Source organism: Athene noctua, chromosome 8 (genome assembly GCF_965140245.1).
Source record: "Athene noctua chromosome 8, bAthNoc1.hap1.1, whole genome shotgun sequence".
Lineage (NCBI taxonomy): Eukaryota > Metazoa > Chordata > Aves > Strigiformes > Strigidae > Athene > Athene noctua.
The window spans coordinates 29222856-29239834 of record NC_134044.1 but is presented as its reverse complement, the minus strand read 5'-3'; the positions used below and the strand labels follow the sequence as shown (position 1 = coordinate 29239834).

Below are 16979 nucleotides of genomic sequence, written 5' to 3'. Positions count from 1 at the left end.
GCAGTGACAGCACCTGGTGACACCGCCCCCACTGCTAGGGAGTTGGTAACTGTGTGCGATGGCTTTGTCACAGTTCTCGCACAGAACCTGACGCTGCTCTGCCCTCCGTCCTCCTGGCCTGTCAGGGTTTGAAGGGCTTTTTTGTCCCTCTCTTTCCTCCTCACATAAAACAAGAGCAGAAGGCCCGGCATTGTTCCTCCTCTGTGTGAGAACTGTTGCCTTTCTCCACTGCGAGTGGGGGCTCTACAACTGGTCTTTTTGGTAGGAAAAAAATAGTCATGGATAGTGGGGGTTTATGGTACTTTCAAGGTATTACTTCAGGCGAATTTAATGTTTCTTAAAATACCATTTCTATAAATGATGATACATCATGAGTATTCTTTCATTTGTGAGAAGATTTTTTGATGAACGTACATGTGGTAAGTAGAGGTTCACGTTTTTAAAAATCTTGGTGAGTCTCAGAGGAAATGCTGTCTCCAAAACAATGTTTTCCAGTTTGGCTAAATGATTTTTGTTCTCAAACATTGACTAAAAACTGAAAAGAACAATAATATTTACTTACAACAGCAACAGCAATAAAACACTTCTTAACAAGCGCCATCGCTGCATTTGCTGAGTAACTGTGGAGATAAGTCTCAAGCCTGTGGGCAGTGTGGAGGCCGGGCCGTCTGCTCTGCAGCCTCATCCCTGGTCTGGGAGCCAGAGCAGCCCCCGGCAGTGCTGACGCGCTTCCCGGGTTTCCTCTCGGCGGTCCCCGCTCCGCGGCACCGGGAGGCCCCGTGTCCCTCTCCTCTGCACGTGCTGCAGCTGGCAGCCGCCGCCGCTTTCATGGGACTAACAGCAACTTTATGTATTTGTTTTTCTGTATTTTTATACAAGGTTTTTTTTTCCTTTGTGCATCTTAAATATAACCATTTAGTGGTTTAGACCTTATCTGTGGTTTGAGAGCTTGCCAGCTGGCGTGTAGAAGACTGCTTTGGCCACGTTTCAATACATTTTAAAGTCCTCTGACAGCATGTTTTATATAGAAGGGAGATGGTATACATGATGTACTCTTCTGGCAATTAAGGAAAAATTAATGTTAAAGTAAAACCAAGCTGCCTCTGGAATATAGTCAATTAGGGAAATGTAATAAACACACTTGGAGTTCAGATTAGAGGAGTATTTAGTTCATCCTCAAATAGAAAGCTTTTTAAAGTACTTTTTGTCTGTGAAACAATCACCGTAGTGCTGTAATTCTGGTTTATAACCATTATAAATTAGGTAAAATATTTCTGTTCTTGCTCAGCCTCACAGTGTTTGGGGATTTTTGTTTACGGTAGCATTTCATGGGAGCACAAGAGAAGCTGCTTAAACGTGTCACTTTTGTCCATGGCTAATCTGTAGAATTTAATTTGTAATTTAGATTCAGAAGAGTCTATATTGAAATTTTTCATATTTAGCACCCGAAAAATTGTGGGATTTTTCTGCAAACATGCTTTTGTGTTCATGAAACAAACTTGTTTGTGACTTCTTTGTTCAAGGACCATCTAGCCCAAAGTCTTTCAATTTTGTGAAGTCCAGAAAGCGCGATGGTGCGACTGAGGGTCTGGGCTGACGTTGCAGGTTCCTGTGCTGTCACGTGGAGCCACCACGGCGTTTCAGGAAATGTAAAAAGCCCATTTGCTTAAATCCATTTTCATGCTACTTGAAGATACTGAACCAGCAGAGTTTTGACTGAAAGTACGCCAGGTTTTTTAAAGCCAAATGTTGATACAGAACTTTATTTGATTTGAGTGACGGAGCTTGGGAGTTCCTCTGGGGGCGTCGTATCCGAGCACTGAGCTAAATTGGCCTGTTGTAACCTGTGAGGTGTCTTTAGTAAAGTGACTGAAGGAAAAATGACATGATATGGGCCTAGGAGAGAGGAACGAGGTTGGATTGATAGAAGGTGAAGTTGGCCATTGATCTGAGTGACAGTTAATGAACGTGAAGTTACAGTGATTTATAACCAGATTGACATACTCTGAGTCACTAACAGACTTGGATAAAAATATGTTTATGAAATATGTATTTGAAACAAAATTCTGCATTTTCAAATTGGAGAATACAGGAGAAAATACATTTAATAAACTCACGGGCAATACAGCACTAGAAACCTGTAAAAAAGTCATATAAGTCAAACCAGAGTCTGTGAGCTTAGATTAATTGGGAAGAAATGTCCAAAGGAATTTTGTCACAATTCAGTAAATTACCTCGGTGGCACGAATGCAAAAAATCCTAGGAATCATAGCAGGTAAGTGAAATGTGTTGGTATTTATCAACAGTCCCTCTGAGAGAACAGGGGCTTGGAAGGTCCCTGCTGTGGGGCTCCGGTGAGACCAAGGCTTCTTTCCAGTTCTGGGCGCGGGTGGACGCTGATCCCTGCCTGTTCTGGCCCTGTGGGGCTGTCAGACAGCCTGGGGCAAGAGAAAAAGTTGCAGGCTGCTTTGATTTGTGCCAGCTGGCCGCAGTTCCGGAGGGCTGCCACGCTTCGCAGGGCTGACCTGCCTCCCGAGGGAAGGCACGCGGAAGAGCTCTGCACGGTGGCAGAAAAAGCATCTTTGGAAAAATTGTTCTGTCGTGTGCCGCTTCAGAGTCATGGTAAAATCTCACCTCAAAAATGCATAACCAAAGGGCTGGCTGCACATAAAATGAGGGAGTTAATACTTTGTTCTTCCAACAGCAAGATCGCAGTCAAAGCACCGTGTTTTGGCTTTGGCAAAGTACTGGGGGGCAAGTATTGACATGCTGAAGTTAGCTGAGTAAAGGACAGCTAAAGTGATTAAAAGATAGAAAAAGACAACCCATGCAGAGTGGAGAAGACAGCTGACAAACTGAATGAAGAAATATTTTTTTACGAGCATGTGAAACGTGCTTTAAATGAGGGGGAAGAAGCAGTCGTCTTCATTAGCCTAATCACGCCAGACCAAAACTGCATTGCACCAGCAGCGAAGGAGGTGGTGAAGTTTGAGAAGCAGAAGCCAGTTACACTGAGAGTAGAAACAAGAATTTAATTATTTCACTTGAAACAATAGGTCTTTCTGTAGGGTCTGCTTCTCTCACAGTTGGGAATAATTTGGATGAACAAAGCCTGGAGTTGAGATGGAAGACGGGGAAAAAAGTGAGATTCATGCTGAGGAAGGTCACTGCTTGTGAATTGGCCTGGCACAAGTGGATACCCGAAGCGATGTCCTCAGAAACCTTCAGACATGTTCTTCCAACCACCGGTGAATTTCTGATGCCATGAGCAAACTGTGACTGTTCTGGCATTAAAATGGACAGCTAATTCAAACCCAGCACATCACCTCCTGCTTTACGTGGTCCTTCACAGAGCTGTGGTGGATTCGGTGTACTCAGAGCAGAAGATGGATGTTCCACATGTGGTTGTTAAGCCTCTGGGTGTTCCTCACTTACCTTTTAATGGCAGAAAACCCCTCTCAGTAACAATGTTCTGTTAGGACCAATCTGATCTTGTATGCCATCTCCATAATCTGTTGATGTCTGTTTTAACATACTCACAGAACAGTCAGAGTGGATTGTACAGTGTGTTTCTCTTGTAAAGGATTTTACATTTTTTTAATTTTGCGCATGGTACACAGCACGCCCTCAGAGAGACAGCCGAGAGCATTTTAACTGCCCTTAGGGTGCCCTGAGGCGCAGTGGGCAGTAGCCCCATGTTTGACACAAGAAGCTGAAGTTGTTCTTTCCAACCGATCAGGTAGAAGAGCTGAGAGGTACCTGGAGGAGAATGTGGTGTTCGTACATGCTCAGCGAAGGAATGCTAACTCGACAAAACCTGACATATTCCTGGAAGACAGTCTCTTTATTTTTAATCTCTTTAGGAGATCTTGCACAGTCTGTGCCATCCCAAGTATGACCAGTCGAGTCTGTTTTTATCTTGGATGAGCAATTACGTCATGTGCATGAGTGATTTTCGGGTATTTGCAGGCTATTACTTGTGTATTACATGAATGATTAAAATACCTTAAACCTTGATAACCTCTATTTTGAGCTTGTGCTCATGATCTCTGAGCTTTGACTTTATTCAAGCATTTTTTCCCAAAATATATAGTACTATTAAAAAATCTCTGCTTCTGAAAGATTAAAGTGTTATTTTCTTGCTTTGTAGCCATTTCCATTGGTTTCCTCTTCACGATGGCTGGTGAAAAGAGGGGAGTTAACAGCGTACGTGGAAGACACTGGACTCTTCTCTAAAAGAACCTCTAAACAGCAGGTGTACTTCTTCCTCTTCAATGACGTCCTCATTATCACCAAGAAGAAGAGGTAAGAGCAGCTTCACCAATGCAGAGTTGCCTTTGTGCTCAGCTCCCTGAATTACAGACCAGCTCAGTCACTGTTGTCTTTCAAAATCTCCGTGACTGTTGCGTGTGCTCGCCCTGGGGAGAGTGGAGGGTGAAGCTTTGGCCTTTGGAACGGCCCCTGGCCACCGCGATTGCACCCACGGCACGTGTACCTGTGCTCTGGCCACGTGCTTGTTAGGAGGAATGAGGGAGATGTGAAGAGGGGTGGGCCTGGGACACCTGCAGCACAGAACGGGAGGAAATCTGGGCTCAACGTGGTTTCAGTCCAGTAAACACTTGTAAAGCCACGTGTGTGTTTTAATAGGCTGTGTCAGAGAGCAAATGAATGAAGAAGTCAGCTGAGTTCTGATACTGCTCTGTCGGACGGCGCTTAGAAGTGACAAGTGACTGACTGCTGGTTAGGATTTATTTTTGGCAAACACAGTTGAAATTCCAGTTGTCAAAAAAATGAGGAAGTTGATCCTTGATGCCTCAGCAAAGGGAGAAGTTTGGAAGGATGAAGAAGTAGGGATTTTCATTCCCCTCCACGCTTCCCCTGCTGGGCTGGGATACAACTTCTAGCAGTTTCCATTTAAGTCTTTATCACTAGATTTGAGGGGAGGTTTAGAATTATTGAACTGGATGCAGATTACATCCTCTGCTGTTGCTATCAGGTAATACTTGCTAGAAAAACCTTATTCCTGAGGCTTAAAACTGTTTTGAAGTGCAGGTATTCTGTATCTGGGTTGGCCACTTAAGCCAAATACCAGCTATTTTTAAGAGAGACCCTTCTGTGAAAGTCCAAAACTGTGTTCAAATAAACTTTGAAGTATGCAGCATGATACAAAATCTGGGATGAAAATGCTGATATTTAAGCAAAGAGAAAGCTAAATGAAAATGGAGGGGGAAAATTACTCAAGTGAACAGTGATTTTTTTTTTTTTTTTTTTTAATATAAAGATGGAAAGAAAAGTGAATCGCTTTCTCACCAGCTGTCTTGCTGATGTGGAGATGTTTCTGAGGTCCAGTGTTTATCAAATCTTATGCTGAAATGGTTCTGTTAAATCACCAGCAGCACATCAGCTGCATGGCGCTTTTTAAACTTTGTTAAACCCTGTGCTGCTTGTCTCATGGGCCTGCTGTTCACATGTTACTGTGCTGGCAGCTAAGTAAATGTTTGAGTTGGGAAAACTGTGTGAAAACTCTATTATCTGTGTTGTTACACTGTTTATTGGTTTCCTATGTGATGACTTGTTGTCCAGATTATAAAAGCGATTTTTATAACAATGTATCTTACCCAAACTTTGGGGCTTTTGACTTGTAACGGTTTCCAGCTGTTGGAATCCAAATGTCCTCAATAGGCGCAGAAGCCACACTGAACAGAACATTCATGTTAATGGTCAGATCTGCACAGTCCCTCTCCCAGGACGCCCTAAACAAATGGACACAACTGAAAAGGACCCGTTTCTGTCAGTCTCCCGGGGCCTTCGGTCAGACTGTCCTGTTGAACGGAGACAAGAGTTGGGAAGGATTTGTAGAGGTCTGTCTCCGTTGATTAATTAGTAAGGAAGCCCCATTTATTATTCGTTATGCAAATGTTGTATAGACTACGTTTCTCCTTCAGATGCAAGATTCTCCAATCACTACAGCAGCGTCTGTAGGTGGGTTTGCTAGTTCTGCCCTTGGCTAAGCAGGGATTGCCCAGACTAAAATACTGAAATGACTTCTTTAAAAGCAAAAAAACAAATACAGAAAAACAACAAAAGAACCTCACTACCAGCACTCCCCGCTCTGAAAAAAGTCTGACACTAAACAAACCAACCTTTCCCTGTTTCAGAGTATGTATGTTAAGGAAAAAGAAAGCGGGAGAGAGCCTGATAAATATTAGATACAAAATGGTTTTTTCTTCAGTAGGAACCCTCAGCTGCTACAGATGGCACTTGAAACAATTGTCCTCAAGTGATGAGTAGCATCGTTTTGAGGTAAATGAATTAATTTGAATCTCGAGCTGGATTTAGGGGAATGTGAAACCTAAATCCCCACCGCTACTCCCTCTCCCCTGGCGGCCGTAAGGCTGCGCTGCCGTGGGGCGATCGCAGGACAGTTCAGTGGGCTGCCTTTCAGGGCCGGGCTGTGTGCACGCCGTTCCCTGAAGACAAGGACACGCAGAACACACCTGAGTTAAGATTCCTTTCGGCATCCCTGAGTTATAGGTGTGGAAATTAAACTTAGCTTTCTGCATGATGAAATATTGAAGGTCCTCCCAGCTTCTGTGTGTGCTCATGTCAAATTCCTTCAATTAGACCCAAACCTTTTTGTATTGTTGGTACTTTGGGGCCCAGGAGGTCCGGTGTAACAGCACAATTCACCCGGCTGTGTTTTTACAGAGCACTAAAAGCATTTGGTGGGTCCAGCTCATCCCCCACGTAGCTGAAATAAGAACTTTGCTTTTACACTAGACGTGCTGGCAAAAACTAACCCACAAATATGGTGATCTGTAAACCCTAAAAGAAATTCTAATGCTGTGTGAGTGAGTAACAGAAACCAGCAATAACTTATGCTTTGAGCCATCATGTTGCTCAGTTCGTGTTTTAGTGATTCCTTTTCTGAAGGATTAAGCAGCAGCATTACAAAGAGCATTGTGTCAACTACCAAGGCGGTCACAGGTATTTTTCTGACAGTTTGCAAAACGGGTAGAATATACTTTACCAGATGTTAAGTCATCATCTCTCCATCTTCTGACAATATTTGAGCAAATGCAAAGGATGGATTCGCCTCATTTGCACCTGCCACAAGGGGTCTGTCACCCTCCACGTCCGTTCCAGGTGTTTGGGATCCGATTTGTATCGGTTCAGCGCTCGGGTTTGTGTGTGTCTCTGGCAACAAAACTAATCTTCTCAAGTATTTTTTCAGTTTAAATTATTTTAATGAACCATAGTAATCTGAGGCTCTAGCATAGCTTTTCATCGCTCAAGATGGAGGTCTAATAGACTTGACTTTAAAGTGGAGTATGTATAGTGGCACCTTAAAACCTGATGTATTTGATTTACTGCAACATTTGTCACACAGCAACGTATGGGCCAGGAGGGAGAACCGACTTCATGCCTACATAAGCCCTGCTTTTCTGTCTTGTCTTGTTGCACCAGTGTAGGACAGAAAATCTGGAGAAGTTTACAAGTGTACATGAAATTGAGGTAATTAATTTATCAGTGTCCTGGGTTCATGATATATCCTGGTAAACTTGCAAACACACATAAGACAATTTGGGGAAGTACACTCGCAAGCTTCAGTGGAAACAGAAAGCTGCCTTTTCAGCTGCCTTCTCTTTTCTGGTGATTAGTTGCTACTTCTTGAGTAAGCAATGTAGATCCTTCTAACTGTTTCTTTAACGATGTTTCACGACTTTAAATGCACAGTTATTTTCCACTTGAAAAAAAAATAAAAATGTTTCCAGTATTGTCTGATAGGGGTAAGGAGCACAGCCAAGACAGGGTAACAACAGGCTGAACTCCTGCAGGAGTGCTGAGAACACTGCCCAGACAGTCTGCACTTGGAGCACACCTCGTAAATACCTCATGAGGGGTTGGAAGGGTTAAGTAACTGTTCCTGGCTCTGATGTATCTTCCCCTCAGGATGGTCCTGGTTAGCAGAAGTGATTCTCCTGTTTAGAAAGGAAAGGGAAGAGTGCATATTTTCATTTGAGCCTTTGTGCTGTTAAAATCAGTGACGCTTCCGTGTCCTAGTTTGCGTTGTCTAATGTTTTGTCCACCTCTCCACCCTACGTTCCAGCGATGAGGAAAGCAAAGCCTCTAACTTGCATAATTCTTAGAATTCTTTCTATCTGCTTTCAGGGAGTTATTAAGCACGTGTAGCCAATCATTACTCATGTCACTTAGAGCTGGTGTACTTATTTACAGTGTCCTTTCCAGAAGGTAAATTGTACATTGCATTTTGTGGGACCAACAGTGTGTGACAAGCCTTTGCCTATTTTTAAAATTCACACAGTGGACTAAGGTTATGTTTCAGAATATTGTAAAGTAGTTTTGGACCAGACCTTCTACGTGCAGGTGGACAAGGAGTGTACAGGTGATTGTCCCGTATTTAAAATGAAGATCAGTAAGGTTTATCTGGAAGCAGTGTGCATGCCCATAGTTTTACAGGCCCAGGGAAAGGGAAATTTTACTACTTTTCCTATAACATTGTAAAGTTAATGTCTGTTGTTCATGTGAAGGTGAAGCTATAGCAGAAAATAAAACAGTGCAGCTCTATACAATTGTTGTGCCTGTTCTCGAATTTAGTGGAGTTAAGTTCAGCTTACGCCATCTCAGGAGTGCCAGAGTCATTTAACTGTGCCACTAAATGAAACTCCGTGGGGCTTAAAAACTGATCTACTTTGTATTTTGGAAAATTGATAGCTTTGAAAGACAAACAGAAAAGAAGAGCTGAAGTGTCAGAAGAATCATGCAATACTGTGTCGATAAAAGTAGATTCTGTGGCTGAGTTTGCTTTCAGACATACTTGATGGCAAATTAAACATCAAACTTGTGGGGTTCTCTTCCCCGTTTTTGTTCTGCAGCGAGGAGAGTTACAACGTCACGGACTATTCTCTGAGGGACCAGCTGGTGGTACAACAGTGTGAGAGCGAGGACCTGACTTGTTCTCCGGTGAAGAACGCCTCAGCTATGCTGTACTCGCGGCAGAGCTCTGCCGTGCACCTCTTCAGGCTGGCTGTGCTCAGCAACCACGCCGCCGAGAAGGTGGAGATGCTCCTGGGCACAGACACTCAGTAAGTGAAGAGAACTCCAGTCATTTTTCACCCGATGGTCTCGGCGGGCCGCCTGCCCCACACCACCCAGTCGGGGCAGCACGAAATGCCGGGCTCCTGCCGGGCAAGGGGAAGCGTGTCCCGAGGCAGGCGCTGGCGGGGGGCGGGTGCCCGGGTGTCCTGGAGCAGCCGTGGCCGCGCTGCCGGCCGCAAGGGCAGCAGTGGGAGCGCTGCTGAGGGAACGGGAGGAGCCCGGCCGGGCCCCCGGGACGCGGCGGGGCTGCGCTGGGATAGAGCTGCTCCTTGTTCTCCCCAGGCAGTCGGGAGAGTGTTCCGCTTCAGAAACGCCAACAACAAGCGTCTTGTTCTTTCGGGTGTAAATACCCAAGAGGCTGTCGCTTCTCTGTGGTGCCATTAACTTCCACACAGCCCTTCACAAAAGTGAAAGATGTTATCTGTTCTAGTGGAAGTTGGAGGCGGGACAGAAGACATGAAACAGAGCGCTCCAGACCTATCCCAGCCTGGAAAAATTTACAGTTTTAGGTTTGCTTTCAAAGTTTAGAATAACCCTGAAAGAAACTATAGATCGTTAATGATTTCTATTAAAGATCTCATTATAAAGTAAGCAGATGATTCAGACTTGTTTGGAAATGCATTTTTATTGGGAAAAAAACGCAGCACATTTTTAGTTGTCTGGGCTTTTTATGAAAAGACATTTTGTTCTGCAGTTCTTACTGATCTGCTGTATACTGTTTGTAATATAAATAGCAGTCTAGCAGACTGTCATTCAGAGGAAAAGATGCTGAAAAGAATTACTTTATTTGAAAATAACATATTTTTATGGAGTATTATCATGTATACAAAAGATGCAGCAAAACTTAACTTTCAACTGTGAGAAGGATGGGAAGGGAATCTACAATAGGAAGGCCAGGCTGGGCGGTTTGAAGTGCTTGTTGAACAGAGTTTTGCACAAGTCAAACTTAAATGCTAAGAGTGGTTACAGGGAAAGGAGAATAGGAGTCTAAATAACACCTGTTTCTAAAAAAAAAAGTTAATTAAGCTCATGCGAAATTGTATACAGACATTTGTATTTTGGTTGAAACACAGCAAGTTTAGTGCCACCTACTTTTAATGACTGAAGTGTCTAAAGTAGCATGTGTTGTAGTTTTGGCCACCTGTACGAGACCAACACATACCACATCTTAGCAGGACAAGGGCAGTAGTTCCATCTTTAAATCACAACACCCATTCTTCATCAAAAAAAATAATCAGTTCCTTGTTAAATGCCAAATACCCTAGAGGAGTTGTGTAATCTGCGTAAATGTCCCGTTTTCTGGCACTTCTTGAAACACCGTAATGCTGTTCCCAAACAGAATTTTCTTCTGGTTTCAGATGTCAGATTTTTCCCAAAATCAAGTCTCAGCAGAAGGCAGATGTTTTCCATTATTTTTAGTTAAAAACAATAGTTATCCAGAGATAGCGACAAAACTTTTTTTTTAGGGGAGAGGGAATAGGAAAATTCAACCCTGCAACTCCCTTGTGTTGATCTGATCTGTACTGATAGCAAAGCCCTTCAGCAAACATGAGAGAAAATCTAATTTCACTGAAATGTTTGTTCTGGGAATCAAGTTCAAACTTGGATTTGTCAAAATTCAAAGTGCTAATGATTAACTCGTTATAGCTCAGCTGCTAACGGGGCTGATTTAGGATTAGTTTTCTTTCTCCTTTACTGTCTGACATCACTGTAGCTTGTTCCACTCCCTTCCAAAAGCAGTTGTCAGTAATTTGCACTTTTGTGATTTATTGTTCAACACTTAGAACCTACATAATTCTTTCTGCTCTGCTCAGAGGTACTACAGAGATCTGAGGTTGGTCGTGTTTTGCCTTGGTTATATAAGGTGAGATTCAGATGACTAATGTAGGGCTTCACTGGGTCTTTCCTTGTTTGTGCTGGCTCTCAGATTTCCCCAAACCGACAGACACCTCCGGGAACGTGAAGGTGTTATCCTGAGAGCACAGAGAAACTTCAGCTTTTTTTTTTTTTTTTTTTTTTTTTTCTTCCTTTTCATTCTGAGTGCACAGTGCAGGTAGTTTTTACAGTAAACCATTTGGTATTGTATATTAAAATTGCTCTATTGCATTTATCAGATGCTTTGTACATCAGATGGATTTTTTTAAAAATAAGATTACTAATAAGTATTGGTCACAGACACTAGTGGAGAAGCTTACCTGCATTACTTAAAAATAATTAAAATAAAGGTGTATAAGACATCATGCCAGTAGGTTCCATGTTTACAGCTTTTTTCCCTAATCCAGCCTGTTTAAAATAGTTAAATAAGTGTGAATAATGTATTAATAGAAGTACTATCACACCTTCTAGTTGTATTTTGAGAGGAGAAAGGAGGTTTGGTTTTGTTTTCTCTACCCAGTGAGAAAGAGGGAAAATTTAAATACTGAATCTTGAACCATTACCGAGAGTGTGAGTTGGGAAACAGGAGTTTTGCTTTGGTGTCTGCAGGAGTGACAGAGCTCGCTGGATTACAGCGCTGGGACGGGACAGAGACGGGCAGAAAACGGACCGGACGAGTAAGTTCCAAGTCCAGGATTTCCGGGAGCTTTGGCAGGAGAGTGGGAATGCACTGCCCCTTAGTGGGGGCGGGCGCGAGCAAGGGGCTGTAACTACCCCTGGGAACGGCCGTTTCTTCTCCGGGCTCGGCTGCTGTCCTGTGCGTGAAGCCGCTGACTCTCCCTGTGCCCAGGGCAGCTTTGAGGAGTTCCGTGTCACAAAGTAATTTCCATTTGCAGCATTTGCTGCCTCCTTTGGTTTTTGGGGAGGAGCATACTCTAAAATGGCAATTTTTAAAATAAATTGTACCTATTTTTTAATGTAAAAGACACTCTGTTACGTGCATTGTTTAATTCAGCCTGGCTTATTTCTCCCCCAGCTCTGACTCAGGTAGAGATCGTCAGAACTTACACCGCAAAGCAGTCGGATGAGCTGTCTCTTCAAGTTGCCGATGTCGTTTTGGTTTATCAGAAAGTCAGTGATGGTGAGTGAAAATTCCCCTGTCAGCAGCCATCTGTCTGTCACGGCTGCAGGTGAACCCAGCTTGGAGGATTTGTTCCCTGACAGCATCGGCCGCACAGGGAATAAAGGAGAGACGCGAGCGTTTCGGTTCGGGTCTCTGAAGGATGGCCTCTCTTCAGGCAACGGCTGTTCAAAGGAACTCACTGCCTGTTACAATTTATATAGATAAATCCCAACATGGAGATGTTTTTCAGTACTCCATATGAAATCAAAGATCTAGCAGCTGTGCTGTGTTGCTGTCTTTAGACTGTAATATTATATTCTTTATATATTATTTCAAACTATATTTGAATTACAATATAAAAAATTTATCACACGTTTTGTACAGTATTTATTTTCCCATGCTATTTTGTTCCCAGTCTGCCAGACCTATCTTAACCTGGTCCTTTATTCCCCAGAAGGTCGGCGTGTCCCGCAGGGGTGCCTGTGTCAGCTGGGGTGTAACACAGGCACTTCTGCTGGTGGCTCTACCCCTGAAAACCCCTTTGTGACCCCTTGTCCGCTCCCCCTGCAGGTTGGTATGAAGGGGAACGGTTGCGGGATGGCGAAAGAGGTTGGTTTCCCATGGAGTGTGCTAAAGAAATCACCTGTCGGGCCACGATCGACAAGAACATGGAGCGGATGGGCCGCTTGCTCGGACTTGAAACCAACGTGTAGGAGGGTTTTTGCTGCTCCACACTGTCCTACAGGATTTGCACTAACGGTGGTCGGTGGGGGCACGGCTGCACGCCCTGCAGGCCTCGCATGGAAGATGGGGGTCACCACTGCAAAAAATCTATTTACAGAGCACTGATGTTTTGGATACTCGTCCTGTTTGGTGTGAGAGCTCTGAACTGAAACCTGGCTCCACCAGTAGCGGATTTCAACTAGAAGTAGTTTCTTAGGCACTGGAGATCGGCCATGCATCCTTCTTGACTCACATCTCAGTTTCAACTTCAGTTCCTCCATCCCTGCCTCTTCATGTATTCTTTCTCCATCTGTTTTTGAGCATTTTGACTTTCTTTCAGAAGCAGAACTTGGTGTAGCAGTCTGTGTAGGAGACTGAACGCCAGGAACTTGCCTGAGCCCTTGGGCTGGAAGCAAATAGTAACACTGGGGGAAGCTGCAGTGTTACATTCCCAGTACCAGAGCATGTTAATGGGATGTTGTGTCAAGATCTGTCTGTGACCTGAACTAGCAACGCGGGGAGGACCATGTCCCAGGCTCTGTGAGATGCAGTGAGATCTCTGCTCCGTGTTGGGGAAGAAGCCAGAGCAGTGCCTGGAGGGGCAGTGGTCTCTGACATGGTGTGTTACTTGTGGGGGCAGCTCAGATGACTTCTCCTCCTAGTGCTGCAGTGCTGCAAGGATTTCTGAACGTGAGAAAGAGGTACCAAACTCAGCAGAATAGGCATGTCAGTTTTCTGATTCTCGGATCCATTTTATCACAGGTATTTTAAAGGAGTGTAACTGCTGGAAATGGGTCCATTTTGTTTCCATTTTCCTTGTGATTAAGTAGGTCTTCATATGAAGTTAGTGCTTTAGAAGATGGGTTTTGATGAGGACTGCCAAAACCATGAAATACTCTACTCTGGGCGGGTTGTTTTTTTAGTCTTTCTGCTCTTCTGTACCAGAGGAGATGATTATTTCCTTCTGTGGAGGCAAAAAGTTCAACTGAACTTCAGTTCTACCTACATCTTCAGGGTTTGTTAGCATCGTGTTGAATCCACAGGTAAAAACAGGGAGATCTGTAGAGTTTTGTTAAGGTGCCAGGTTCTATAAATGGTAATAGACCACCACTTGGGAGCAGATCATGCCATACCTCCATGAACTCGGTATTTTGTCACCTTTGCCATTCCCATGTGACTGCAGTGGGTGCTTCAGGCAGGAGAGGGAGGGCCAGAGAGTGATAGATAAAATAGTACCCAGAGCCTGCTTCAGAGGAGCTCGCAGCAGCGCTGCTCCACACGTGCTCTTCTCTGCTTTTGAGAAGACTCCTCACAATTGCACTACACACAGCACCTGCTCAAGTTTTGCATCTGCAGTTTAGTTTGTGAATTTCACAGAGAAGAAGCAGACAACCACTTAATGTTGTGTGAACAAAATGCACTTGAAAATGAAGGTAAATTTCAGTGCAAAGTATAGGTGTGACAGTTTGCATTATAAACTTCACCTTTCTAAGGACCAGCTGCTAACTCAGCAGGGTAGAACACACTATAAAAATGAGGGGAAAAAGTTGTAGTACAAAGGCTTTCTTGCTGCATTCCCCATCTTTTTTTAAAGGGGCTGTATGTTGTTTTATATACTGTAATATGTTGATTCAATTTGTGAATGAATTGGATGTTTATAAAGATGTATCTCTAACAAAATATAGCAGGAAGGCAATGATTTTGTACAAAAACACTTACCTTGACAGTCTGACAGTGGTTATACAGCCTTGTACATTAATTTATAAGTAGACTGATAAAATAGTAATGAGAAGCTGTAAATTGAACAAAGACTTATTTAACATAGTAAAAAACCTGCTAATATTTTAACAAATTTTATTGTACACAGACAGATGTTTAACACAACTGAATGTATAAATCCAGACATTAATTTTATTCAGATTTTTTTAATGCATTGTATATATTTTTCATACCTAGTTTTTCCAAAAATGCTGTAATGTTTTTTAAAGACATTTTTCATATTGTTGGACACAGTTCTTCAGGAATTAAAGACTTCTATAATTTTATAGGACAACAATCAATAAAATCCTTTTAAATTCTTACTAAAAAAGGCTTCAGTTTTTCTTTCAGAAATACCATTAAACTGCAAGTTGTTAATGTCATTCTTGTCAAAGAAATTAAGTGTTCTGTAACCTGTGGAATTTTAAATTTTCTGTTCTGTGAAGATAAATAGCACCATCATGTGTCCTACTTCATCTGGCACAGCTCCAGTTTCTGCCTGTGCCCCTGAACTTGGAGCAGAGGTCTAAATGCAGGCTGAGGAGGGCATCTCCTCTCTCAGCAACTGCAGGAGGAGATGGGAAGAGTCAAGGCTCTTCAGCTACCTTTGCTTTCCTTAAAAAAAAAGTTGGAAAGGACCTACAGCAACTCTGGTCCAGGCACAGCAGAGCTGACCATAAGGTCCAAACACCTCTTGAAAGGCCTCTCCAGGAAGCCTGTTCCAGTGTCTGAGCCCTTCTCAGCAAATAAATGATTTTCATCTCTCACAGGACCTGTCTCCCCACCTTGGCCAGCTGCAGTGCCCTCAGCTAGCCACTAAGAGCCTGGCCCTAGGACATTTGCACAACCTGACTTGGATGGAACAAGGCTCTGCTACAGAGCAATCCAGAAGTGGAAAGGGATCCAGGTCTTATGGTAGACAACCACATGAGTTAAAAAGTTAACAACAAGTGCTGGGAGACTATTTCAGTTATTTAAAACACAGAACTTCCTTACCCAGGTGTTTGGGTACAAGGGAAGATGATGGCTTGTACTAGTGCCTCAGCACTGTCCTCTCCTGCACCAGGCTGTCCACCTCCACGCTGCCTGAACAAAAAGATCAATATTTAAAAAAAAAAAAAGGTGGCCTTTTGTGAGCTGCTTAAGCAGCACTTCCCAAAGGGCAGTGAGTTTTCCAGGGAAGCAGCTGATGCCATCAGTGTTCTCTAAGCTGTACAGCTCCAGCCTGTGCTACACAATTCTCCCATGCACAGAAATAAAATCCTCTGCCCCACTTTCTGTTCAGTGCAGCATCAGCCTGTGCCTGGAAAAGGAACCCACACCCCGATGAGAGGCCACACCAGTTAAAATCTCTTGACTTCCCCTCTAAATTCCATCCCAGTTCAAAGAGGTCAGAGAAACGTAAGACAGTATGGCAAGCAATTTACCTGAAAGTTTGTATAAACACATTTTCAAAAGCTAAAGGTTAATTTTTAAATTTTTTCACCCTGCTAGCAAATCGACAGTATTTTCATTAGCAAAGAAAATGTCATCTTTTCACTGACTTGCTCTAAGATGAACACTCCTATTGCAAAGGGAATAATCTAAAATAATTCATCACTTTAACCAGTATGTGCACGTGCACACCCCCTCTCTCCTGCCCAAGGAAGACAGGACACTAGTATCTCCTTTTAAATTAAACAGCCCAGCAGTGACAGAATACAGCTGGGAGGTTGTTGCAGTAAAATTAACTTTCATTTTTTCAGGGCCTAGAGTTTATACTGCTTCCTTACAGGACTCTTCTAATCAGGTTTTAAGCAAGTTGACGAAACCTAGAAGGTTCTCAGTTCCCTGAATCAAAGTTTCATTTCACATGCTGCAATCACAAAAACCCCAGCTCAGCCCCTGGTGTAAGGTGGGCAGAAGGCCCGCATGTATGGCCAGCCAGTGCCTGGGTTACCTGTGTGGGCGAGAACTAAACCCCAGGCACACACCTGCCCTCACTGAGCGTCAGCCCTGCCGGGGGGACGGACAGGGACACCCTCAGCACCCCCGCAGGGGCTGTGGGCTCCCGAAGGCCAGCGAGGCCCCTGGCAGCAAACCCCTGCCTGACTTCAACCTTTTCAGATACAACACAACTAAAGAACAGCTGTTAGTACTGTCTCTTCCATTTCTTTATATCCCTGCAACATACACAGAACATTATCATCTACTGAACTTTATAAAACGTAATGCTATAATGCGGTATCCTTCCTGACTTTCACATCAAAAAGTGTTTGTTCACCATTATGTGAAGCTCATTTGCTGAAAATAAAGAAGCAGCATCACTTAGCCTACACAACCTCATGAAACACATCTTTTCAGCATATTTACATGCACATACCTTAAACCCTGTATCTAT

At 43.5% G+C, this 16979-nt stretch overlaps 1 protein-coding gene across 1 annotated transcript in view; it reads left to right on the top strand.

Annotated features, from left to right (window-relative positions):
* ARHGEF26 (Rho guanine nucleotide exchange factor 26) overlaps window positions 1–15355 on the top strand; it is a 49208-nt gene extending 33853 nt beyond the window's left edge. The window contains exons 10-14 of the mRNA XM_074911739.1: window positions 4151–4305; window positions 8898–9107; window positions 11605–11672; window positions 12032–12136; window positions 12689–15355. Coding sequence (XP_074767840.1) covers window positions 4151–4305; window positions 8898–9107; window positions 11605–11672; window positions 12032–12136; window positions 12689–12831 — 681 coding nt within the window. The 3' untranslated portion in view covers window positions 12832–15355. The remainder of the gene's footprint in view (window positions 1–4150; window positions 4306–8897; window positions 9108–11604; window positions 11673–12031; window positions 12137–12688) is intronic.
* The last annotated feature ends 1624 nt before the right edge of the window (window positions 15356–16979 follow it).